Here is a 27,952-nt window from a genome sequence, read left to right as displayed (position 1 = left end):
CAGTGCTGTGACCTGTCCTACCCTACCTGTCACCTTCACAAGTGTGTGTGTCTCAGTCTCTGTATCATTCACCCACCACATTCGTTTTACATTGTTTCATCATTGCAGAGTTTTTGAAGGACAGGCCTTTTGGTCCATTTGTAGACAATTTTATCTACAATGTGTCTTGTGTAAGATCAGACAGTGTAGGGGGTTAGGACAGACACAAAGTATGTGTGTGTCCCAAGACACCACTGGTTTAATGTGTGAAGAATTTATAAACTTCAAAACTTGCTCAAATTAGTGACCCTAGTCAGAGGGAGTGTTAGAGTAGATGGATCAGAAAACATTCCATTTATGGGTTGAGGAGAATTGCCTTAATTATGTCAACGTTCCAATACTGAAAAAGAATCACATTCCAGTCTACCATAGTTGACCTGGAAAACTTGAATATAATTGTGAGTCTTTACTTTGCTCTGTTCCACCCAATCTGATTAACACAAGAAAATCATAAAGCAAAATTTATAATGAAAGATTATCTTCCAAAGCATGTCATAATGACTGACAGGAACATGGAATTATTTATGTAACACCATCTGGAATCTAAACTGCAAATAATGTTCTACATTGCTGATCAAGTTTGTCTTGAACATTTTTATCTCCCAGACCAAGGAATAGTCTAAGTCAGACTAAGTTTGATTGCTTCAGGACGTTTTGGTTTCAATATGTTGAACTTTTTATTAGTACTCTTTTGAAATGTTATGAATATTTTAAATTAATCCTCTAATTGATGGGTGGTGATGACAATCCATTTTATGGTTTGTTTGAAGTCCCTTTGTATCTAATCCTTTGTTGTGGTGTAAATGCAATGTTTGAGACTGGCTAGATTAATATTGCATGCCAAAAGTAATCTGCAGGCATTAAGAACTGAGTCAAATTTCACACACAAGCATTTGCCACTCTAGAATTTCAGTTCTGAGGAAGGGATTTACTGGTAAATCATATAATATATATTCCATAGATGGGTTCTGTAGCTCTTAAAGAGTTTGAGGATATCTTTGCATGCAGTGTTAGTCAGATTAGAACCAATTCCCATTAGCAGATAAAATATATGTATATATTACGATTTCTCTTATTCCTTCCTACCTGCCTGCTGGATGGGGGATACGTCCTCTCATTTCTGGTGTTGCTGGTGCACTTGCTGAGATGTGATTCTGATAGGGACTGCTCCTCATTTGAAAATGCTGGAAAGGGGAGATATCACTCAGACCAGATTCTGATGGGGTCACCACTGGACTGCTGAAAGGTTTATCAAGAAAAGGAAAATAAGTGACAACAGAAACAGACAGAATTGCATTAAATATCAGAGATTCTTTTGTGAATGGCAATAATAGAAATAAGGGGTAAAACAGAACACCAGTCAAAATATCCATGAGTTTAGTAATATGTCCAGCTTTTAAGGTAAAGGTAGACAGCAGAGCAGATTGTTCTGTCTGAAGTTTGACTCATATTTGTAGCTCTCTTTATGCCACAGAAACATCAGACACTCATACCTTCTTCGATACTTTTACTGAAATAATGTGAAAGCCTTAATGTGTTAAATTTAATTGTCTCTATTCTTGATTTGAAAACAGACGTGATCTGTGAATACTTCAAACTGCTACTGTGTAAAAAATTTCACCCAATACCCTGGATACCAAATTCTAAAATGAAAGATCCAAGTTCCTCAGATTGGATTGTTCTGATTACACCCAGAAGTTGAGTTGTTTGACAATGAAGTAGGACTGTGACACACCTAATCATCCACAAGGCTAAGCAAGTATGTTTTAGAAATACCACAATGTGCATTTGAGTCTGTCATGTTCTTCCAAATATTGAAATCTCTTCCCCACTCACCCACATAGACTTTTATAGACAGGTTCAAGCAGATAAGTAGATTAAAACAGTGAGTAAATGAAAAGACAATCAAGTTATTTCAATTTGAAGCAACTCTGCAGATCTGTATATACACATAAGTTTCAGGGGAAACTAGAGCAGCTTTATAAGCCAGACAGAAAGAATAAATTGGCATTTAATTCACTTAAGTTAGACCAAACTAGAAATATGAGGGGTGGGGGAGAGATCATGTGAGCTGGTCCTTGTAATTAACATCGGAGAATCTCGTGCTTTGATTGAATACAGCTGCAAAGATGGTTCCTTGTAACCAATTCAGATATTCCATTAGAAGAGAACCACTCTCCTCGTGGGCCATAGTGACAATGAACAATTGATGTGAAACCATAGGTTTCACTAGAACTTGGGTAAACAAAAGTGAGGAACTCTGGCCGAAGTTTTTACTCAACTGTAGTGATGTGGAGAATATAATCTCTCTTACAAATAATTTGTATTTGCACGGTTTGCTGTCTTTTGCATATTGGTTGTGTGTCTGTGTTGTTGTGTGTGGTTTTCCATTGATTCTATTGTATTTACTGTCACTGTCTGCAAGAAAATGCATCTCAGGGTAATATATGGTGACATATATGTTTACTTTGATAATAAATTTATTTTGAATTTTGAAGTTATCGGGCCAGCCTGATTTAATATGTTGGGGGGATAAACAATTAGTTACTGGAGAGATATGAATGAAGGAAAAAAAATGGGTAACAGAGCTAAATGATGAAATATTTACTTGGATTTGATGGTCTTTCTCCTGCTCTTGAACATTATGTTTAAAACTACAACTCTGTACAAAATTGTAATATACAGATTTTGGCCTGATGTTTTGTTACGGAAAACATAAACACAAAAGACTCTGCAGATGCTGGAAATCCAGAGCAACACACACAAGATGCTGGAGGAACTCAGCAGGTCAGGCAGCATCTATGGAGAAAAATAAAAGAGTCGATGTTTCAGGCTGAGACCCTTCATCAGGACTGCAAAGGAAGGGGGCAGAAGCCAGAATAAGGCATGGGGAGGGAAAGGAGATAGGTGACACCCGGTGAGGAGGAAGGTAGGTGGGTGGGGGATGGGGGTGTGATGAAAAGCTGAGGTGATAGGCGGAAGAGATAAAGGACTGAAGAAGGAATCTCATTGGAGGGGAGAGAGGACTATGGCAGAAAGTTAAGGAGGGGGCACTAGAGGGAAGTGATAGGCAGGTGAGGATGATACAAAGTATAAGATGAGAGCCAGAATGGGGAATGGAAAAAGAGAGGTGAGGAAAGGGAGAGAAACTTCTAGTGCTGTAGAAATTCCGGATAGATGGAGATCTGGAACTTTGTTGCCACTTCTTTCGGGGATTTCCACTGCTCCTCTGCCAAAATCAGAAATTATTGACATACTGTATATTTTTGATCGGGCGGGGGGGGGTGGTGGTGGGGAACTACTACACTTGAAGCAAGTCACTGCAAGTTCTGAATCGTATATTGCAAAAACTTAATTCATACCGCAAAATTGTCTGTAATGTCAAACTGGAGAATGGAGTCATGATATGAATCAATAAATACTGAGCCTCAAATGACTTGTGCAGCAATGCCAGGCCCAAAAAAAGACTAATAATTCAATGGAAAAATAAATACTAAGTAACTGCTTAGGTAAAGTTGTTACTGAGGTACTTTCCACGTTAGCACAGCAGCATAGTTGTTAGCATAACACTTTACATTACAGGTGACCTGTGTTCAATTCCCACCACTGCCTGTAAGGAGTTTGTACGTTCTCCCTGTGACTGTGTGTGCTTCCTCTGGGTGCTCCGGTTTCGTCCCACAGTCCAAAGACGTACTGGTTGGTAGGTTAATTGGTTATTGTACATTGTTCCCTGATTAGGCTAGGGTTAAATCAGGGGATTGTTGAGCACTGTGGCTCAAAGGGCCAGAGGGCCCATTCCACACTGTATCTCAAAAAATAAGTTAATAAGTTAATTAACTTAATCTATACGTCTGCTGAACTGACTTCAGAGCTATATTCCATGCTCAACCTAGTTTTCTGGTTCACAATTCACAAGTATGCTTCTCACAGGTTCCACTAGAATATATGATGACAAGTCATGCTGTCAAACATGCAAAACTGGTTCACGTTTAAAGAACAAGTAGACGTTGTCAGTTCAGACATAAACTAAGAATATGCCTTAGTTTCTATTTTGGTTTTGTCTGTTGTCAGACAAATTTGATGCAGTTCCTCCAGCACCTGGGCATTTATTTCTGATTTCAAAAGTGTGGTCTAACTGAACTATCAGTGAACATTCATGGGTAAGAGTAACAAGTATGAACAGTAGGTTATCACCTCGAAGAGGAGGGCACATCAGAGCTTCAATTTTTGAAAATATTTGTTCTATCTAATGTCATAGTAGTTGTTAGATAGATTAAGTTTAAAGTTGCGAAATTGAGAGTTTCAAAAGTAATGTGTTAATCTGAAGTCTAAAGTATCAAGCTACAGATATAAAAGAAAAGTGCTAAAAGTAGTAGTCTAGTTCACAGATAATTAATTCAGGTAGTGTAGACAGTGGTGTATTTATGGCAATAATAAGGGGAGAAGGAAAAGTTATTTGCAACAAAGAAATGAAAGCAAAGTAAGACTGTAGCTAGTAATAATCCACAATAAGACCTAGGCTAAGATAATTAGCTTTTAGATAGAAACAAGTGTTTTTACCAACCACTTGTCAGTGGTTCTCATGCGTTTTCGGCTCGTGACCCACTTGTGACTTTCATTTACCACTGAGCCCCCACCCTCCATGGTTTCTGTTAATTGCTGATTTTTTTTCAGTTAACTGCACTAATAATTCAAATATACAATCAATACTTATGTTTTAACAGGCTATTATATGTTATATATAATGTTACAGGTGTATATGAAAAATAAAACTATTTCAAAGCTCTGAATAGGATACATTATTCATAATATACATACTGATAAAGAATCTAGTGCATTCCCAGCGTGGATGATGAATAAACTCTTATCAAAGTTCTAGCCGGGTACAGGTATTGATTTTAACCGACGTTTCAATGACAAACTCTGCCATCTTCATCAGGGATGACGTTTGGGCATGTCTAGTCCAGTGGTGTTTATAGCCCCGTCGTCCATCCCTCCTGGATGGTTAGTCCACATCAAATGCTTCTTCAGTTATGTCGGTGACACCTTTGTAGTGTGGCCTTATGGACTCCAGGCACTCCAACAGTTCAACAACCATCTGAACAGCCTACATCCCAAACATTCGATTTAGAATGGAGATGTAGAAGAAAGATTGACTCCCATTCCTAGATGTTCTAATATGATAGAAACTGGACAAGGTGTCTATCGGAAACCCATTCACATGGACTTATACCTCAACAATAACAACCACCTTCATGCCTCCCAACATAGAGCAGTTCTTTCTACTTTGACTAACCGTATGAAAACTATTTCAGACACAGAGGATCTCCACGAGGAAATAAAATGATTATGTACAACGTTCCTACAGAATGGCTACAAAGTGGAGTAAATCAATTGGGCCCTTAAAGGGGCCGACAGAAAAACGGGGAAACCTAACAATGAGGAGGAACCCGTCGCTACTCCTTGTTTTCTATATATTTCCTTGGTTTTTGGAAGGATTCTGAAGAAATATCGGATTAATATCATCCACAAACCCATAAGAAAGCTCAGTCCACAGCTTATGCGGTCCAAAGATGACCAGGGACTCAGGTCGGCTAGCGTTTACAGGATTCCCTGTGAATGCGGAGCAGTGTATATTGGCCAGATGGGATGCACGGTGGAAACACGCATCAACGAGAACAGGAGGTGTATCAATTTGGGTTACCTGGAAAATTGGCAGTAGTAGAACACTGGATTCGCAATGGCTAGAGGATGGATTTTGACCGCACAAAACTACTGTGCCATGCAATTGGCTTTTGGGACTACCCGGTGAAGGAAGCCATTGAAATAAAGCTAGAGGAAAAGAATTTTAACAAAGATGAAAGTCTCGCTTTAAGTAAGAACTGGAATTTGATTGTGAACAAGGTGGGACAGCAGAAACCTGATTGGATGAGGACTAACCAATCAGGAGGGATGAATGAAAGGGGTATAAATACCACCGGACTAGACAAGCCAAGTCATCATTACTGATGAAGATGGTAGAGTTCGCCATCGAAACATTGGTTAAAATCAATACCTGTACCAGACTGGAAGCCCGAGAAGAGTTTATTCATCATATACGTACTATTCTTCCAACCAGCAATGAAAAAGCCTACTTTAGGTTGTTACTTTCGGTATTTAATGAGATCCTTGTGACTGATGCAAACTAGCAAGTTTTTGAATATCTAGTTACAACTTGGTTAAAGATAACTGAAGATAACCTCTCTTCACAACATCAAGACCGGTTTGATAGCAGTTGAAGAGCTTGACTAAAACCATATTCAACTAGGTAACAGATGGGAAATCTAATTAAAAACAACTTTGCTTTCTCCCAGAAACTTATTTTGAATATCACTAGTTATTAAAAGTTAACCAGAAATTTTGCTTGAAGTGGTTATAACCCCTGCAGCTCAATAGGACATTCTTGCAATGTGGTGTCAACAGCATTCACATTCACCACAAATGGATCCACCATCCAATCTCGAATATGTATCTCCAGCAGGACTCTGACCAAAATTCCATATCAGCGTGAAATTGTTTCAAATGAATCAAGATATACAATCAGATCACCATCTTGCAATTCTATTTTAAGAGTGGCCAGAGAAGCCATTATTACATTATTAGGGATAGTATCAATTCCAAAGAAGTAGCATACAAATTAGCCAGAGAAAGTGGCTCACCTGAGGACTGGGAGAAATTCAGAGTTCAGCAGAGGAGGACAAAGGGCTTAATTAGGAAGGGGAAAAAAGATTATGAGAGAAAACTGGCAGAGAACATAAAAACGGACTGTAAAAGCTTTTATAGATATGTAAAAAGGAAAAGACTGGTAAAGACAAATGTAGGTCCCCTGCAGACAGAAACAGGTGAATTGATTATGGGGAGCAAGAACATGGCAGACCAATTGAATAATTACTTTGGTTCTGTCTTCACTAAGGAGGACATAAATAATCTTCCAGAAATAGTAAGGGACAGAGGGTCCAGTGAGATGGAGGAACTGAGTGAAATACATGTTAGTAGGGAAGTGGTGTTAGGTAAATTGAAGGGATTGAAGGCAGATAAATCCCCAGGGCCAGATGGTCTGCATCCTAGAGTGCTTAAGGAAGTAGCCCAAGAAATAGTGGATGCATTAGTGATAATTTTTCAAAACTCGTTAGATTCTGGACTAGTTCTTGAGGATTGGAGGGTGGCTAATGTAACCCCAATTTTTAAAAAAGGAGGGAGAGAGAATCCGGGGAATTATAGGCCGGTTAGCCTAACGTCGGTGGTGGGGAAACTGCTGGAGTCAGTTATCAAGGATGTGATAACAGCACATTTGGAAAGCGGAGAAATGATCGGACAAAGTCAGCATGGATTTGTGAAAGGAAAATCATGTCTGACGAATCTCATAGAATTTTTTGAGGATGTAACTAGTAGAGTGGATAGGGGAGAACCAGTGGATGTGGTATATTTGGATTTTCAAAAGGCTTTTGACAAGGTCCCACACAGGAGATTAGTGTGCAAACTTAAAGCACACGGTATTGGGGGTAAGGTATTGGTGTGGGTGGAGAATTGGTTAGCAGACAGGAAGCAAAGAGTGGGAATAAACGGGACCTTTTCAGAATGGCAGGCGGTGACTAGTGGGGTACCGCAAGGCTCAGTGCTGGGACCCCAGTTGTTTACAATATATATTAATGACTTGGATGAGGGAATTAAATGCAGCATTTCCAAGTTTGCGGATGACACGAAGCTGGGCGGCAGTGTTAGCAGTGAGGAGGATGCTAAGAGGATGCAGGGTGACTTGGATAGGTTGGGTGAGTGGGCAAACTCATGGCAGATGCAATTTAATGTGGATAAATGTGAAGTTATCCACTTTAGTGGCAAAAATAGGAAAACAGATTATTATCTGAATGGTGGCCGATTAGGAAAAGGGGAGGTGCAACGAGACCTGGGTGTCATTATACACCAGTCATTGAAAGTGGGCATGCAGGTACAGCAGGGGGTGAAAAAGGCGAATGGTATGCTGGCATTTATAGCGAGAGGATTCGAGTACAGGAGCAGGGAGGTACTACTGCAGTTGTACAAGGCCTTGGTGAGACCACACCTGGAGTATTGTGTGCAGTTTTGGTCCCCTAAACTGAGGAAAGACATCTTTGCCATAGAGGGAGTACAAAGAAGGTTCACCAGATTGATTCCTGGGATGGCAGGACTTTCATATGTAGAAAGACTGGATGAACTGGGCTTGTACTCATTGGAATTTAGAAGATTGAGGGGGGATCTGATTGAAACGTATAAGATCCTAAAGGGATTGGACAGGCTAGATGCAGGAAGATTGTTCCTGATGTTGGGGAAGTCCAGAACGAGGGGTCACAGTTTGAGGATAGAGGGGAAGCCTTTTAGGACCGAGATTAGGAAAAACTTCTTCACACAGAGAGTGGTGAATCTGTGGAATTCTCTGCCACAGCAAACTGTTGAGGCCAGTTCATTGGCTATGTTTAAGAGGGAGTTAGATATGGCCCTTGTGGCTACAGGGGTCAGAGGGTATGGAGGGAAGGCTGGGGCGGGGTTCTGAGTTGGATAATCAGCCATGATCATAATAAATGGCGGTGCAGGCTCGAAGGGCCGAATGGCCTACTCCTGCACCTATTTTCTATGTTTCTATGAAATCGTATAAACCCCCCATGTCCAATATTGCTGCTGAAAAGTTTGAGTTTTCCAAGGAAAGCGGTAGCAGGCTCTTTACATGATATGAGATTATAGTTTTCTTTCTAGTAACTGTTTGCTTAATAAATCAGTTTTTCAAATATATATGACAGGTAAAATGTGTCTGACTTAGCAGCGATAATCTGTTCTCAAAGCTGCTTATCGCTTAGAAGTGCTACAATACTATCCCAAAGTACAACAAAGTGATGAAATCAAAAACCATCTGCCCACTGTATGCATTTAGTAGCCATTCAAAATCTTCTTCGTTTTCCTCACAAAGTTGTTGAAAAAGACTATCTTGAAGTGCATTTGATTTGATAAGTTGACATCCAGGGTCACATGCAAACGTCCTCCCAATTTTTTTGCAACAAGTGCGGATGGTGGATGCCACAGTGTATGCAAATAAGTGTCAGACACAGCATTTTTTAAACGAGCAATGAATCCCCTGTATCTTCCTACCATCGAAGCAGCACCACCAGATACACAAGCCAATATATTTCGCAGTGGAATATTGTTTTCCAAGAAATAGCTCTTGACTTCTTCAAAAGTAATTTCACCCTCGGTACCTCGCTGCAGAAAGCATTTTCTCACTGGCCTGATCATTATACAAAGACTTAACATACGTCATCAGAAGTGCTTACTCTATAATCAGTATATTGAGGTGGATGTGGAGCGGGGTTAGCAGGCTGTCCTGCAGAGTGTGAACGGTGATTCGTGTGAGGCCAAGCAGGAGCAGAGATAACAACTGACGTGCCGCACCCCCCTCCCACACGCACAGCTGTTTTGCTTCCTCATTTGCATCTTCTAGCATATATTCCCATTCATTTCATTGAGGGTTCCAATTAAATTGCACACATACAGTTTATTCACTTATTTTCACTTATCATGGCCCGTTTAGAAAATCCAGTGGCCCCCAATTCCTTGCTTTTTACTTGTGACCTCTACAAAATTCAGTTTAGCTGCCCCAGGGGACCATATGGCCAACACTGAGAATTACTGATCTAGAGAATATAGAATCTAGAAGTATATTTGTGTCACAAGATAATAAAGGGATGGTATGGGTGATCTTAATGGAAAAAAATGTGACAAGAGAAAGTAAGGTAAGGAATTCAATGATATTGTTACTAAAAGTAAGTGTGTGTATGTGTGAGAGAGTGTGACAGAGAGAGAGTGTGTGTGTGTGAGAGAGAGAGATGAAGCATTCAATGCATTAAGTGTTATTCAAGCAGTTCAAAGTCATTTTTACTTTCAATAGAAGAAAGCCTTTCAACCCATTGAACCTGTGTTGACTCATTGCAATTCCATCAGACCCATTATCCTAATGCTTCACATTGCCCTGTTATGTATATTCTCTCTGGATTGATTGTCTTTCCACCACCTCAACAGGTGATTTCCAAATCAACATGCTCTCTGCGTAATAAAAGTTTTCTCTCGTGTCTTGCTTGTACCTATATCTAAAATTTTAAACCTGTGCCCCCGATGCCTAGAACCATCTGCCAAAGGAACAAAGTTTCTCTCTGTTTACCCTCTCGAAACAAGCGATAATCTTACACATCTGTATTCAATCTCCCCTCAGTTGTTTTTGTTGCAAGTAAGACAACATCAAGGAGCATCTGAAGTTTTCACTCTGAGAGACAAAGAGAACAAATCATACTACAATGGTAAGGGAAAACCAGAAGACTGTCTTGAATGATACTGGGGCATGTTACAGACAGTTGATAAGGATGTAGTGTCTCAGAGGAAAAGACATAATAGTTCAGATTACTTCAGGTACTACTGTTAAGGAAAGGTTACATAACTTACTAATTTAGAGTCATGGAGTCAAAGAGTCATATGCTACAAAGAATTATACATCTATGCTGACCATCAAGCATCTATTGTTGCTAATCTGATTATTAATATTACTTATTTATGTAAATAAAATACTTATTTCATTTGATATTGTGCTAATAATTTCCAAAACAACTGAAAGGAAAAATATTTCATTAAAAAATTAAAAATTCCAATTTGTAGATGATGGACAGCTCCAGATAGACATTGAACATTACAAAACAAAAAGCTAGAGGCCTTTGGGGGATATTTTAGCTATTTTCCAGATCTTTGATAAGACATAGAAGCAGGGATTTGGCACTTCGTAATATTCGTAACATGGATATGTTTTTTTTACATAAGCACCATTTTTCTGCTCTGACCCCAGATCACTTGATTTGCATGCAAACCAAAAATCTGTTGATCTCTTTCCCAAGTACTTTCACTGATTGAACATCCATGGGGAAGAGAACTCCAAAGAGTGCAGCCATCTCCTGGCTAGAGAAATTTGTTCTCATCTCAGTTTGGCAAGGCTGACCTCTTCTGGAGACGGTGATCTCTGGTTCTGTAAATGCTACGCGGGGTAACAGTTAATCTGCATCTAACCATCAAGCCCTGTAAGCATTTTGAATGTTTCAATGAGATAACATCTCATTATTCTGCACTATAAAGAAAAAAACGCTGTGCCCGCTTAATCTTTTTATCAGCCAATCCCTCATCCCAGGAATCAATCCAGCGACCCAGTTTGATATGGGATTTTCAATTCATGTTCCAATGTTTCTCTTGCACAATCAGAAAATCAAAAGTGTTGATAATTTGAGGAACTCTGCCAAAAACTTTAAAAGCACTCACATTGAGATGACTGGCAAATAAATACAAGCTACTGTATACCTTGTCTTGCAATTTAAAGATGAACGTCTTTTCATTTTCTCATATGGTTCATCCAGATTAGATTCTGCCCAGGCTCTGTCCATGATGGGCGATCTGTCATAGTCACTGCCCTGATAACAGCCTGGAGCAAGTCCTTCCAGACTTTGGGGTGGAGCTGGTCTGCTGGACTGTAGAAGAGCCAGTGGTGAGTTACTCCTCTGCACTTCATGAGTAGCTGACAAGAATTCTGTCGATGAACAACGGCTGTGGATCTGTCTTACATCTGCAGAAATCAAACAATGGAGAGAAAAAAAACAGATATTTAAAAAAATATTCCCTTCTGGTCAAATGATTTGTATTTATTGATTCATGAGATGTTGACATTAACAGCAAGTTCTGAATTTAATGTCCACCCTGATTACTCCTAGGTTGAATTACTATTTAGGACAACTTCAAGGATGGGTCAAGTGAAGCATGGATTGGACGAGGTAAGTATGGTAGGTCGTACGAGGGGTGATTGATAAGTTTGTGGCTTAAGGTAGAAGGACAATTTTAGAAAATCTAGCACATTTATTTTTCAACATAGTCCCCTCCTACATGTACGCACTTAGTCCAGTGGTCGTGGAGCATATGGATCCCTTCTTTGTAGAAGTGGTCCGCAGCAGGGGTGATTGAAAAGTTCGTGGCCTAGGGTAGAAGGAGATGAGTTATACAGCTCTCGTTACATGCAAGTGCAGTTCAACTCTTTGAGTGAAAATGCAGAAAGTTTGAAGTTAATAACTCATCTCTACCCTAGGCCACAAACTTCTCTATCACCCCTGCTGCGGACCACTTCTACAAAGAAGGGATCCATATGCTCCACGACCACTGGACTAAGTGTGTACATGTAGGAGGGGACTATGTTGAAAGTGTATAAATGTAAGAAAAGTAAACATGCTAGGTTTTCTAAAAGTGACTCCTTCTATCTTAGGCCACGAACTTATCAATCACCCCCATACAAAACCCTGGCAACTTGATTATCACCACGTGATAGACATGCAAAACTACTGGCAAAAACTGATCTTCACATTAAGGACCTTTGCATCTTCCAAAGGTGATAGCTCAAAAACAACATCCATCATTAACATCATCACCCTGGACATGCCCTGTTCTCATGCTACCATCATGAAGTTGGTACAGGAAACTGAAGACACACACTCAACGTTTCAGGAACAGCTTCTTCCCCTCTGTCATCATATTTGTGAACGGACAATGAACCAACAATGATTCTGATTCTAATTTAGTTTAATTTGCAATAAATTGTTTTCAGTCTGGGAGCAAATTTTTAGACCTTTTGTGAGTTACCAGCTTGAAAAACATTCACAAAGTCACTTTCAAAAATGTTTCTTATGGTGGCAAATGAGTGATGGTGAATTAGCAGTTTGTATTACATTTTGCTCACTTTCCCATTCCTCTGTTTTACTTCACAATTTGTCATCTATTTTTTCCCTTTATGTTGAGAACTTACCATCTTCCAGAGAGCTGTCATCAGATGCACTCTGTTCTAAAAATAAAACATGCATTGAGAAATGAAAATCTGACACAAGTGAATAAACTATGTAATCTTTGAATTTCTAATTTAGTCAAACAATGGAGTTAATCTGGCTGTAATCTTGTAAAGCAATTCCTTCCTCACTTTTAAATAATTTTCCTCTTGTCATGTATTAGATTCACTAGAATAAACTGAATCCAATAGACACCCTACCACCATCATATTCAAACGATTGCAGGAATTGTGCTAAATTGGTGCTGCTACTTTATTATAATAAATGTCTTTGTGCTATTAGTTTGTGCATTGGTTGTGAGACACAAAACTTGGTGGCCAAGCAGCTGTGTTTATGGTCACAAATGGAGAAGCCATGAGCATTGTTATCTTGCTTACATTCATTACATGGATTTTCATCACACAAATGATGCGTTTTGATTAGGTTCTGCCACAAAAGCACAGAATCTATTTTTCAATGTTTCCACAGATTTCCCTTTGTGGTTGATCCTAATCAAATGACAACTGGAGAGCTACGAGGATAACCTTAGTTTCCCCTCAAGTCAACCAGTTCACAGTTACCCATCATTCACCTAAATGATTTGGAGTTGGGTCAGTGAAGCTTAACTTCAAAATTCTGTGGACAGTCTCAAAATAGGGGAAGGATTTACCAAGAGGCAATTCATGACATATATAAGAATCAATAATCAACTTCAGGTTGGGTGTATCACTGGAAATCAACTTCAGAGTCGATCTGTGAAGTTCAAAATTACAATTGCAAGTATAAACAGGTCATAAATTCATTGAAAATTAAGTGGCTTAATGGGTAAAGGGGTCTGAAAGTGTATACAGAAAGTGTGAGAAGTAATGACATTAATAAAAATTAACAAACTTTGAGATTCTTTTCTGTAGTGATGCATTTGAAAACAGCAGAGACTTTTTAATTTATATAGAACATTGGCAAGACCACATGAAAGTCTTAATCATTGTATTGTAATATGAATGTAGGAACACTTGAGAAGGTGAAAGGAAATTTAATTAGAAGGGTGTCAGGATTAAATGATTTTTCTTGTCAGGGAAGATTGAATAAGCAAGAGTGAGTGGTGACATGATAATGAATTATAATTTTTAAAAGGCAGAGCATTTTTTGCTTTTGACATTGGTTCACATCACACAATGAAATGAAGATACACATTTAATTACAGAATATGCATTGGACCTTACAATTTTAGCTTCAATAATAACCTTAACTTCTCCTAAAGTCGCTAAGTTCAGTTATCCATCATTCACATTAATGATTTGGACTTGAGACAGTGCAGCATAACTTCAAAATAGGGGAATGCTTTACCGAGAGGCTTTGTACCAAAAGACTCTTTGAAATGAGATAACAAGGAAATGTTGTGAGGTACTTATAAGTTCATTTTTGGTCATTAGTGTAAACATAATATACAGTATTTTGGTGTTAGCATGTTGTACTCTGCTACCAAAATCCACTCCTTTGAACACAAGGCAGAAGCAGGGATGCCACTACGATTTAATGTATTTAGCACCACTGATTAGGGATAAACTTTTATGCAGAGACATTTCCACTAGCACAGTAGTTTAGTACTGAGGCTGGGTATAAATGGAAGATTATCACAAGAAACTTATTTATTCAACAAACACATGAAAATCATTGCCACAGAGAGTAATTAAAAGGATAAAGACAAGTGCATTTAATGTGAAACTGAGACTTATGAGGGAGAAAGGTATATAATTATGTATGGAACGTTAACATTATCATGAATATGTTGTCCAGAATGGTCAGTTTCAGTGTTGTAATACTATGTAAAATTTCTTTGTGTGTTCCTTTGCTACTTTGGGAAATATTGTTTTTCCAGCTGCCAGTTCCTTGAAGAATGGGCAGAAAAATTTTCATTCATCACAACCATCAGTAGAATGAATGAAGTATAAAGAAATAATTTATGTCCTCTGCTATGATCTCTGAATGTGTGTGAATCTCTGCAAGTGATCTCCTCATGATCTTTTTAGATGTTCTTTTTAGTACCTGCTATCTAATTATGATATATATCGAGAGATTTGCTACTACTTTCAATGCTCGGTATGATACTGTGTATGAATGACAATCTGATTATTATTTTGAAAGGAAAAACATAAAATAACCATTGGAGCACCAATTTTGGAATTTCAAAGCATACACTACAAAGTAGAACAATGGATAAAGTAATACTGTTTCAGAAATTATATTGGTTGTTTGAAATTGAAGCAATCACTTTGGTCAATGACAGTGGCATGTGAGCTTCTATTTGTGAAAATGGTGTTGTATTTCAGATTAATCCACTGTATTTAACTTATTGTTAGAACTAGAATTATTGAAAAGGTTCACTTCATTACAATGCTGAATTTTATTCTAAAATGCCGCTAAATATTTGAAATCAGGTGTAACCTTCTGTTGTAATATCATTAGTTTGTATAATATATTGCTGGATGTGCAACTATTAGGAACTGTAGCATTTAACCAAGCAATCTTTGCAAGTGTCTTGGTATTGAACTGGGCATAACCAGTCTGGCTGTGCCTAAGAGCAGTAGAAATGTTGTTTGTCTCATGTTTACACTAACCAGCTATTCTCTGGTAGCTTACTGAGTTAAGGAGAGAAGGATACTGAGATATATCGGAGGTGGTTGTTAGTGAAAGTAGGAAATTTGGACTCCATGGGTGAATTTGAATACTGAATGTCAGACACAATCCCTTCCAGTTTAGAAACAACACTGGTGTGCACCATGAGATGAACTGTTGGGTGATTCCATTTAGATCATGTACAGTGGGGTAAATAGAGCTGCCCAAACTCCTGGATACCCAGTCTGAAGAATAGAAGCAGAGAAGAGAAAATTTTACAGAATGCATTCAGCTGGCAATAGAGAATGAATGGGAGAAAGGAAATTTTAAGATAATGTTGTATTTCATTTTTCAGAAAGGAAAGAATTGGAACAAAAAGTTCATAAATGAGACCCTAAGGATTCATTAGAAGTACTAAAAGACAATGCTGTCTTCTGGGTGGGAATCATGTCTTTATTAGCAGTTGTACAAGGCCTTGGTGAGACCACACCTGGAGTATTGTGTGCAGTTTTGGTCCCCTAATCTGAGGAAAGATATCTTTGCCATAGAGGGAGTACAAAGAAGGTTCACCAGATTGATTCCTGGGATGGCAGGACTTTCATATGAAGAAAGACTGGATGAACTGGGCTTGTACTCGTTGGAATTTAGAAGATTGAGGGGGCATCAAATTGAAACGTATAAGATCCTAAAGGGATTGGACAGACTAGATGCAGGAAGATTGTTCCCGATGTTGGGGAAGTCCAGAACGAGGGGTCACAGTTTGAGGATAGAGGGGAAGCCTTTTAGGACCGAGATTAGGAAAAACTTCTTCACACAGAGAGTGGTGAATCTGTGGAATTCTCTGCCACAGGAGACTGTTGAGGCCAGTTCATTGGCTATGTTTAAGAGGGAGTTAGATATGGCCCTTGTGGCTACAGGGGTCAGGGGGTATGGAGGGAAGGCTGGGGCGGGGTTCTGAGTTGGATGATCAGCCCTGATCATAATAAATGGCGGTGCAGGCTCGAAGGGCCGAATGGCCTACTCCTGCACCTATTTTCTATGTTTTTATGTTTCTAACTATTCCACTTCTCAGAAGATTGCATTGTCTTTCAATGCTTCTCTCACAATCAGGAGGAAGGAAAATCCTGATAACATGAGAGAGGGATGGGTAGAATAGTGTTATTAGGTGTGTACATAACAAAGAACTTCAGTTCCCAGTGTGCAATGGGGGTGGATCTCTTGGAACTGGAAGTCATGTTGGTGAGCAGGTGGCACACGCTGTTGTCGGACTGGAGCCATTACTGTAAATAATAAAATATGCTAGTGTTTTTACCCTCGCAAGTTTGTCTTTACTAAGAACAAACATAACAAGAACAAAGATAGTTGTCTTCGTTATTCTACCCATTCCTCCCCACCTTCTCTGTTACTGAATATTAACTTGTTTACTTCCTTTCTGATGAATGATCCCAGATCTGAAACACAGTCTGTGTCTTTGTTCAAAAATATTCCCTAACTTGCTGAGTGTCTCTAGTATTTTCTGTTTATGTTTCAGAGTTCCGGCGTCTACGAATTTTGGAATGTTGGGTGGCAAACGGAAGGAACTATGAGCAGTGAAAGCAGAGGTAAAAGGTGGAAAAGGGAAAGGTATAATGAGCAACAACAAGAATGGCTGAAAGAGAAAAGCATGCATCTGTGGAGTGGAAAATCGTTGCTGCAAACGGACATGATGAAGGGGACAAGAACTGTGGATGAGATGAGCCGCATGGTGACCGGGGCAGATTCAGATACCAGCTGAATATGTTGTACCTGGGGCCAAACGGGATCAGTTCTGCAGATTTGCTCTACCTGGGAATGCCAAGATGCTGGTGCAAACGTTGCAAGAGACACTTCAACTTGACCTCAATGTGCGATGTCCTTGCAAAGACCTTATATTCCAAGGTGAACATAGAACCTAGTACATTACAGCATAACACAATGTAATGCCAACCTTTAAAGGTGATGCGGTTAAACCTACAAGTCATGTATTTTTGATGTCTAAGATGGGGAACTTAAAAAATCAAAGCCATTATAATATGAGTATTGTTATTGTAGATCAGAAACAAGTCACACCTATGTGGGACAGATCACCAGCTCGGATTGCTAATTGTTCATCATGATAGGATCATTAAATTTGCTTCAACATAAGCAATTGCTCTAACCACAGGCTTATAGACCATTAGACATAAGACATAGGAGCAGAATTAGCATTCGGCCATTTGAAACTTCTCCAGTGGCGCAGCTAGTGGGGCTGCTGCTTCACAGTTCCAGAGGCCCTAGTTCAGTCCTTACCTCAGGTGCTGCTAGTTGTGTGGAGCTGACAAGACACCCTCCCCATGATTCATAAGAACATAAGAAATAGGAGCAGGAGTAGGCCATCCGGCCCATCGAGCCTGCCCTGACATTCAATAAGATCATGGCTGATCTGTCCGTAAACTCAGCTCCATCTACCTGCCTTTTCCCCATAACCCTTAATTCCCTTACTATGTAAAAACCTATCTAACCGTATGTTAAATATATTTAGTGAAGAAGCTTCAACAGCTTCCCTGGACAGAGAATTCCACAGATTCACCACTCTCTGGGAAAAACAGTTTCTCCTCATCTCCGTACTAAATCTTCTCCCCTGAATCTTGAGGCAATGTCCCCTAGTTCTAGTCTCACCTACCAATGGAAAAAAACTTTCCTACTTTTATCTTATCTATCCCTTGCAAAATTTTGTATGTTTCTATAAGATCCCCTCTCATTCTTCTGAATTCCAGAGACTATAGTCCCAGACGACTCAATCTCTCCTCATAGGTTAACCCCTTCATCCCTGGAATCAGGGTGCTCTAGCTTCCTTCAACATAATTGATAGGTTGATTGGCCACTGTAAGTTGACTGTGATGTGCAGGTGAGAGGTCAAATCTGAGGAGGGGCTGGCAAGTGGCGAGGGGGAGAGGTTTGAAAGAATAAATCAGGATTAGAGTAAATGAGTAGTTAGATGGTCAGTGAGGACTCCAGGGCTGACAGGCCTGTTTTGGTGTTGTGTGGCCTATGACTCTAACATTAGAAACATGTAAAAAGTCAACTCACAGTGGAGAAAAGAAGACAAAACAACCCCAAGCATGGTTTCAGATACCCAACACTAGCCAGGAAAGACAGTAATATTTCTTGGTTCACAGGAGTAGCTGGGACTTCTGGGCATCAAAAATTCTTCTGTCTGTCTTTGCACATCCTTGAATTTGCCTTCCTGAAATTCATCAACACCCAACTTTTCCCCTTAAAAGTGTGGATGTCTCATTAATCGGGCCCTTCTCAGAACTACATGACCAGACTTAGAGAATCATGAGTCATTTAAAACATCACTAAACAAATATTTATAATTATTGTCAGCTATATGAATAACAAAAAGTCCTCAAAGTGGTTTCATTAGTCGATTACCTTACTAAGTCCCCACTGTCTGCAAAATGGACCCTACATCTAAATAAAGAATAACTATATGAGTTGAAAATTAAGTAATCAGGACCTGGTTGACTACATATGTGCACTGAAAAAAATAAATTCTCTTCGTTTATACACCAGTTATCCTGAACAGTGTGAAAAATGAAGACTTTGGCTAAGCATAGAATAAAGTTCATAATGTGACAACTGTTTAATAACTAGAAAACAAAAATACTGGACACAAAGACTGCCTTGGCACCTGAATCTATATATAGCAGACAATGACAGAAGGCATTCCTTGAGGTGAAATATCAGCTTCCATTGTGTTTTATTTCTGATTGTGGGATTTGTTGATTTTGCCTTGTATCTCTAGTCAGATGTTTTCCTTTGCAAGTCAATTACAAACTAAACTGTTAATAAGCAGCTAGCAAAATATTCTAACTAGCAAGTGTAGCAATTGGCAGATATAGGACCAATTAGTTAATTGCTAGATTAATGATCATATTAACCCTGGTATGATTACTCCTATTGGAAAGCAGTTGCGTTGCAGTTGAGTTTGACTTTGGTGGGGTGAGGTACCAGAAGAATGCCATGCTTACTGAACCAAATCCCTTCCAAAGTTCAAAGACTTGAAAGGAAAAAGTGAAATTAAATTGTGTTTCCAGTAGATAAAATCAGTGTTTCGGGGAATCCGTTGCTTCACGACAGAAGAAGAAATCATGTGCTTTCCAAATCTTGACCCTTGAATCCAAACATTCACATGGATAATGTGACGGGTATTAACATTAACTTTTTTTGATAAAGTCATAAATACCAGCTGACATCATTTTTTTTTTGCATAAAGTTTATCCAAGAGGAGCTTTGGGCATCCCTGCCTCTTAACACAAGCCAGTTTGTATTACTATTGCCTGAGGAAAAAGCCATTCTACTGGAATGAAGGAACGCTCTTCATCATATTTGTGGTGAGGGGGGATCTGATTGAAACGTATAAGATCCTAAAGGGATGGGACAGGCTAGATGCAGGAAGATTGTTCCCGATGTTGGGGAAGTCCAGAACGAGGGGTCACAGTTTGAGGATAGAGGGGAAGCCTTTTAGGACCGAGATTAGGAAAAACTTCTTCACACAGAGAGTGGTGAATCTGTGGAATTCTCTGCCACAGGAAACAGTTGAGGCCAGTTCATTGGCTATATTTAAGAGGGAGTTAGATATGGCCCTTGTGGCTACGGGGGTCAGGGGGTATGGAAGGAAGGCTGGGGCGGGGTTTTGAGTTGGATGATCAGCCATGATCATAATAAATGGTGGTGCAGGCTCGAAGGGCCGAATGGCCTACTCCTGCACCTATTTTCTATGTTTCTATGTTTCTATGTAACATATTAGAGACAAGTTAAAATTGTAACTTACCGTCAACCATATTACTTAACTGTGCTGTTCTTCCACCAATTATAGCTTTACGATTATTTATAGCATTTTTGATTGCATTAAGTTTAATTTGTTCTTTTTTATAGGCATGTTTTCTTTGTTTTCTTATGTGCCTGCTTAAATTTCCTTCTTGAGAAAGGCGCTTGGCTGCCTCCACAAACTGTAATTGCAAGGCAAAATCTCGCTCCAGACAGTCAAGTTCAGAGTCCTAGTAAGTAATAAGCAGAATTAAAATGAACTACAGTCCAAAAATACTGTTTCCACATGAAAAACACACATGCTTTATCCCGGAAGAAAACTGCTCCTTTACCTCTTTTCATCACACTATTCATGGACCGAAACAGTTCTTCCAGATGAAAAATACTTCTGTGAATTTGTATATCCTAGTCGATGTGATATTGTGTGCATAGGATTGTTACTATAGAAACATGAAGAATTGTTTGGTATTTTCTCTAACTAAGCTGTGTTCTGATTTTCTGATAACGTTGGCCTTAAGAGGTACAACCATTTGCAAAAATTTTAAGTTTAAGTTACAATCTGGCATCAGAACAACCAAGATGAAAATGAAAATGCGGGTGAGTATTACAATATTAATAACTGGACAACATGTTAATGAACCAGTGGAATCTCTTGTTATTCTCCCAACCTCATCTTAGCCTCACCATGGCTCCGAACTGTGTTGGAAAACCTGACATATTTTGTACTTTTCTATGAAGTAGGAAAGCACCTACAGATAAAAACTGTTTTCCTTTGCAAACTACTTAGAGATAAACAGAGCCAAAGAAAGATATAGCTAAATTGTAATTGTACAAATTCTCATTACATCAATGAAATTAATTGGGATCTTGGCTTTATATACATCAGACACAAGGTCCAATTTTGTTGACCAACATTCTGTTCCTTAAGAAAGACTGTGGAAGTCAAATAGGAATTTGTTATATATATAGCCAGCAAAGCCCTGACCCTCATCTTTGCCAGTTGTAAAAGGTATAAAGTCATTCAGTGGTTTGTAGGTATCTCTGACCTTTGGAGATATTTAATAATAATTAGGAAGTTTTTCAAAATATAAACAAGGTTAACTAGGAATTCTTAAAATGCATATTAATAATTAAAAACATTAAAGTAAAACAATAAATTTAAACAAGCAATCTACCTTTACCTTTGAATTTCAAGCTAATACAGGAATTATTCTTTCAAATATGTCAATAAGATTTGGACTCTTTAAGTTTGACAGAACTTACATTGCAGAACAATGTATTTAAGTGGTTAAGTAGGAAAACTAGTAAGAACTGTCTGTGGGTTTCCTTGCTTTTGCATGTTACATAGATATGTTTTCAATAAAGTTAAAGCAAACTCTTGAAGTCAAAAATTTGTAAACTGATTAATTAATGCCTGGATTTGACCATTGCATTTAGTTAGTTTTATCGTGCATCCTTATGCCATAACAAAGATACAAAATGGAAATCATTTCTCAAACAAACTAGGCCAATTTATGCAGACCATTTGTACTTCCAAAACAACATTAGCATTGGTATTAAAGTGCAAGAGAATTTTCTTTATTTGAACCACCCCGCAATTTTTCACAAGAGGACAGCATATAATGTAATGCAGTTTTGTGAAGAAATAGCAGCTGATCTTAAGCGGAATGCAGTCTACCTCTCCTTTGCAAGCAATTGTCTGTTCATCCAGCTGAAAGGCTGTACCAATACGTCGGCGGACAGTGGGTGGTTTTTCTCCTTCGGCTAAAGGATACTCTTTTGGCAAATATCCTGTCAACTCCTAACGACAAAGCAAAATGAAGCATACATTGATGAAGTTAGCTGCTAATGACTAGTACTTATATCATTAATAAACATTGAATATAAAAAGTCCTCAATAAAAGATGTTCAATAAAATGCATTCTTGTCTTTAGCTAATAACAATGGAGATTAATGCTTTCTTTGCTAATATGCTGTACTACTTTTTTTTAAAATTTTTATGATATTTATTGCACAACATAATTCATTAATGAGATGGATGCTGCTACCAACTATAAAAATATTTATCATTGCTAAATCTGGAGATGAAAACCAACAGGAACCCCTTTAATAATACTCACAGATTCACGTAAGCAGAGTTGCTTCAGTTCATTTAAACAGGCCTCAAGTGATTCTTCCAGCATCTGCTTACGTAACATAACCGAACAACACCGATCTTTCATCGTTGATTGAGGACTGTCTGACCCTATGAATACAAAATCAACATTATGAGCAAAGAACCACATGGATTAAAATCTAAAATTCCAACATGAAGTGATGATTATATTACAGAAGAAAATACAATATGTGCCGAGTTATTTTACCAATTCTAGAACATGTTTGTTTTTCTTCTTGGTCTTTTCTTTCCTTCTTTTATCTCCGGATGTGCCACAACTGGTTTCTTCTGCAACATTTCATCCACGCTGAACCAACACAATTCTCTTGGCCTTTTTCTCTCCATCACCATACAAGACCTAACCTTCCTCGACTGAGTCCATGACTACTTTCAGAGAATATTTGAACCATTAATTGCTATCTCTTTAAGAACTGCCCAATCCTTCTCTCAGTGAGATTCCTCTTTAACACCGCCTCACGCAGAGATTCCTTATGAGCTGATTCTGTACTGATCACCTCAGCCACCACTGCATCATGGTCAGATCAAGTGTGTGGATAGTCAATGTCTCCCTCTGCGTTTTCCTTTAGCATATATATAAAAGCTCATGGACAAGGAGCTAGCTGTAAGAGTTTTATGCTAATGATTCCATTGACTTTTTAATTTGGCTAAAAATCATAATGTAGGGTTACCAGTCTAACAATTGTTTCCACCTGCTGATAAGGTGCTGTCAACAAGTCACTATTTCCCTACCAGTGTCTATTTCTCCTTTTATACTTCACCTTATTCCACTTTTTAAACACTCCTTTAAGATTGCCCTCTCTACAAATCCACAGAGCATGTCAAGCTTCTCCTCAAATTTCTTGTTAAACTTCCTAACGGTACAGTGACAATTCATCATTTGATGTTGCCATTGTGAAGCAAATTAAGATATTATTCCACAACAAAGAGCAATGGAGTTTACTGTCATTTAGAGTAGTGGTCCCCAACATCCAGGCCGCGGACCGATACTGGGCCGTGAAGCATGCAGGGGTGCAGCGGTAGCTGGAACGCATCCAGTAGATCTTTAAGAAGAAAGTCGAAATAAACAAGCTAATTAATTAGGTGCCGCCCGGCACGTAAATGTCGGCCCAGATTGGAGGCAATTGCTGATTTCACTTGCTCTACACGATGTTCACTCCTCTTTCCAGGGCGCTGGAGCCTTTAGCTGTTCCATTGTTTGGTCAATTTAAACACCAGCCAGACAGGCTGAAAAGACAGGGCTGTCAGGATCGAGGTGACATGTTGAATCTACACAAACTCCTAATAAAGTATAGGTGCTACCGTGCTTTCTTTGTAATGACTGTTATGTGCTGGTCCCAGGACAGATCCTCTGACACTTTTCAGAGAGAGAAACGTCGACCCTTAACGCCGAAGAATTTAAAGTTATTGACCCTCTCCACCTCAGTTCCTCTAATGAAGACTGGCTACTGGGCAGCACCTAATTAATTAATTTGTTTATTTAGGCTTTTTTCTTAAAGATGTGCCAGATGCGCTCCGGCTACCGCTGCACCCCTGCATGCTTCGCGACCCAGTATCAATCTGTGGCCCGGAGGTTGGGGACCACTGATTTAGAGGACCTTCCACAAACTAAAGTTCCCAAAGCAGCTGCTGAGACTCTTGAAGAATATGCTTTAAATCAACAAATAAAACAAATAAAAAGCAGTGAAAAAATACTTTTTCTCAAATGTTACACTTCTAATAAAGTGTATGCACTTTTTTTGAAGTTTGAAATTAATTCCCATATAACTCCTGAGTTTTGCCAATTTTTGAGTTCACTTTCACGTTATATCTTTCATCTGTACTACTTTAATTAAACCCAGTGAAGGAAATTACGGCAGGCAAAATAATTTGCCTTGATGCAAGCAGTTAATCAGATAGGGCACTTTACTGTAGCTAATATTAATTTAATAACTACACACTGAATGCTTCCAAAAATGGAATAATCTTCTGACCCTTATTACTTTATGAGGTCTTATCAACAGAAGTTCCATCTCTGGACTTGCATCCTAACCTGACCCAACTTTTGCTCATCTACTGTCCCTATCCTCAATGGTATTCTAGTTTGTCAACAGAGGACATTGATTACAAAATTCTCTTGTGCTCCATGACTCTCCAGATTCTTCCAGCTCTATGCCTTACTCAGTCTCTAGTACAAGTGACTGCATGTTCCTGCCGCACCTCCCATTCTTTCCCTTTTAGTCATCACTTACTTGAACTTTGTAATTTTCCTCTTGAGATATTCCGATGCGCTGCATTTCCCAGAGCTCCAGAAGTACACTGTGAGCCTACATGATTAACATATTTAGTCATGCCTTCCTTCAACATTTCCCTGCTCCAAATAAGTGATCAACTCTACCTCCTCTTGGAGGCATTGTGTAAATGTTAATGCCACAGCTACTGCAAGTCAGATTCTGGAAGTCTGTTAAGGTTTAATGAATCATATTTCAGCACTGCCTCCACGTGAAGAGTGAAAAAAAAAGAAGACAAATAAGAAACTTTAAAACAATGGTCATCAAAATCACTGACAAAGGCAGTAGTCGTATCCGGTGACGTTAAGGTATTCTGAAATGACTCATTGTCTTTATGCCCATCCCATCTGTCTGTACAATTCTGGAAGTTGTCGTGTCTGGACATCCTAATGACAGTTCTCCTTCATGTCATTGGATGGTTACAATGTCATTGGAAAAATTAAGCTTTCTCTATCACAGTCACCACAATATTCATCTGTTCATTCATCTCTCCTGATCAAGTGATTCAAGGATTTATGAATCAGAATTCAGGAAGGACCACGGATCGAAAGGATTAAAGAACCTACCCTTTATGTTAGTTAATCATCTATAACAATTTGACTCTTCTTTTCCATTTTATAAATTAATATTAACTTTGCCTTGTTAAAGATTGGCTGATTTCTTATGGAAGTTTCATTTGTTTTTAGTCAAACCTTATAACAATGGAACTATATTGATCAGCTGATAAGACAGGCAAAGAAAGGACAGATGTAATTTAATCTTGACAAATGTAAAGTCATGCATTCTGGGAGGAATAATAAAATTAGAATAAACAGAAGGTGATACTGTATGAGGAAGTACTGAAGAATAGAGGACTTTGGTGTGCATGTCACTGTAAACAATGGCACAGTTTAAGGAGGTGTACAGGGTCCTTGCCGTTGTTAGCCGGTGCATATGGATGTGGTAGAATTATATCAACCACTTTTGAGTCCCATCTGATGTGTTTTGTGCAATTACAGATGCCATACTATAGGAAAGACATGATTGTTCAGAGGAGATTCACCAAGATATTGTTTGGAATGGTATAGTTCATCTATGATGAGAGACTGAGTAGAGGTGCCTGTATCAGGATGGAAAGGTTTAAGATAAGTGGTGGAAGATATAAAAAGGATTTGAAGAAGATTTTGTTTCATTCAAAAAGTAGTATTTCTGGAAGAAGTGATGGATGCATGTATACTCATATTATTTAAGAAGTATTTACTTCAACACCGGAAGTTCAAAGTTTTGGGCAAGAGCTGGAAAATGGGGTAAATTTAAGCTGATGCTTGGTGGCCAGTACATTGACACAATAGGCCATTGGGTCAGTTTCTGTGAGTTTTGACTGCAAGACTGCATGGCTCTATAACTCTAGGATAGAACTTTACAGCAAAGTATTTTTGCAATTGTGAACATGGAAGGACATGTTACAGAACATAATTTATATCTGGAATGCAGTGAAATTTTCGGCAATCTCTACTGACAATTACCTGCCAAATTAAGAGTACAGTTATCACGTGACAGGCTCAGTCAATAAAGTCATGAATTGTGATATATGGAATGTTATGCCACCGCAGAGGGTAGGCAGGTTCCATGACGTTTGCAAAGATGGAACCCAGTTGCTCTAAGAAAGCAGTACGCCTTTGTTCTCACTTCCAGTATGGCTGCTACAGAACTTTGCTGCAACTTTTGTATTGGCTTCCCGATTTAGAGTCAAGTTCCAGATTCTGACTGATGTAAGACCCTGATGCAAATTTAAATAATCAATGGAATATGCAAAGGCTGGAGTGATTAATCAGTAATCTCTTTGCATTTTGGAATGAAAGGTTGATCCATAGTTATTCGTATTAATGTTATTTGTGTGGACAATGAATGCATATCTTGGTTCTATAGTTAAATTTTGGACTGCTATAAATCCAGTTCTGTTTATTATTCCCCTCTCCATGTCTAAACATCTCTACTGGCCGCTCCTTTAGAAGTCATTATTCTGGTTCACCCTTACGACGATGTTGGATTTGTCACCCAATTGCTCCAGGAGCTCCCAAACTGAATACGAGTTAGATTGGTCCCTCAAAAGGGAATCACAGTTCATGCCAAATACATGATCAAAGATGCTCAATTCTCTCACCCACCACTGTCCGCTATACCCACTTGTTCATTGTTATTAAACTGTGTTTTGCAAATGTTTTTTGAGAACCGGTTATTGGTCCAGAAGCAAAGTGTGACTATTTGTGACCAGTGGGGTACTACAAAGTTTGGTTTTCAGTCCAGCTATTCACTAGCTAGATCAAAATTTTAGATGAGGGTCCAAATGCTGTATTTCCAAACCTGATGGTGTTAGTAAATGGCTTGGACTGTGAGTAGAGAGGAGGATGTAAAGAAGGTTCAAGGGGACACAAGCAGGGAGAGTCAAAGGTGAAAGCACATTAGATGGAAGATAATGTACAAAATTACGAGATCATCCACTTCTGGGCACAGAGTAGCAAAACAAAACATGGTATCTGTGATTGGGTAATGTTGATCTTAAAAGGAACAGAGTACTTGTACACAAATCAGTGAAAGTCAATATATTTCAACCAGCAAATAGGATGCAAATGATAGTTTAGCCTTTATTACAAGAGGATTTGAAAACTGAAAGGAAGGAATAGAACAGAGCCTTAATGATACGGCACAGCAGAAACCTGGGAACACCACCACTCGGAAATCCCTTCCAAGTCACTTGCCTTCCTGACTTGGAAACATATCACCATTTCTTCATTGTTGTTGGGTCAAAATCATGGAATTCCCTCCCTAACAGCACTGTGGGTGTACCTACACCTCAGGGACTCCAATGGTTCAACAAGGCAGGTCATCACCACCTTCTCAATGGCAACTAGGGATGGGCAATAAATGCTGGCATAGCTGGCGACACCCACACCCCATAAATGAATAAATAAAAAAAAATAGAAGACTGTGCACAGTTTTGGTCTCCTGGCTTAAGAAAGGCGGGAAACATGCCTTGGAGGGACAGAAGATTCACTTGTCTGGGTCCAAGCAAAGTGGTCTTGCCATATGAGGAGAGATTGAGTAGTCTAGGCCTAGATTCCTTACGGTTCAGAAGAAAGGAC

At 38.9% G+C, this 27,952-nt stretch overlaps 1 protein-coding gene across 3 annotated transcripts in view; it reads right to left on the bottom strand.

Annotated features, from left to right (window-relative positions):
• inavab (innate immunity activator b) overlaps positions 1 to 27,952 on the bottom strand; it is a 91,414-nt gene that overhangs the window by 15,699 nt on the left and 47,763 nt on the right. For all 3 annotated transcript variants that reach the window (XM_063065521.1, XM_063065523.1, XM_063065522.1), the window contains exons 3-8: positions 22,508 to 22,632; positions 22,066 to 22,188; positions 20,392 to 20,617; positions 12,923 to 12,958; positions 11,437 to 11,698; positions 1,126 to 1,278 (exon numbers count right to left, since the gene is read on the bottom strand). In XM_063065521.1, the coding sequence (XP_062921591.1) occupies positions 1,126 to 1,278; positions 11,437 to 11,698; positions 12,923 to 12,958; positions 20,392 to 20,617; positions 22,066 to 22,188; positions 22,508 to 22,632 (925 nt within the window). The remainder of the gene's footprint in view (positions 1 to 1,125; positions 1,279 to 11,436; positions 11,699 to 12,922; positions 12,959 to 20,391; positions 20,618 to 22,065; positions 22,189 to 22,507; positions 22,633 to 27,952) is intronic.

This window comes from Mobula hypostoma, chromosome 13 (assembly GCF_963921235.1).
Source record: "Mobula hypostoma chromosome 13, sMobHyp1.1, whole genome shotgun sequence".
NCBI classification, from domain to species: Eukaryota; Metazoa; Chordata; class Chondrichthyes; order Myliobatiformes; family Myliobatidae; genus Mobula; species Mobula hypostoma.
Note: the sequence above shows the minus strand (reverse complement) of the source record. Positions and strands in the feature narration are given on the sequence as shown.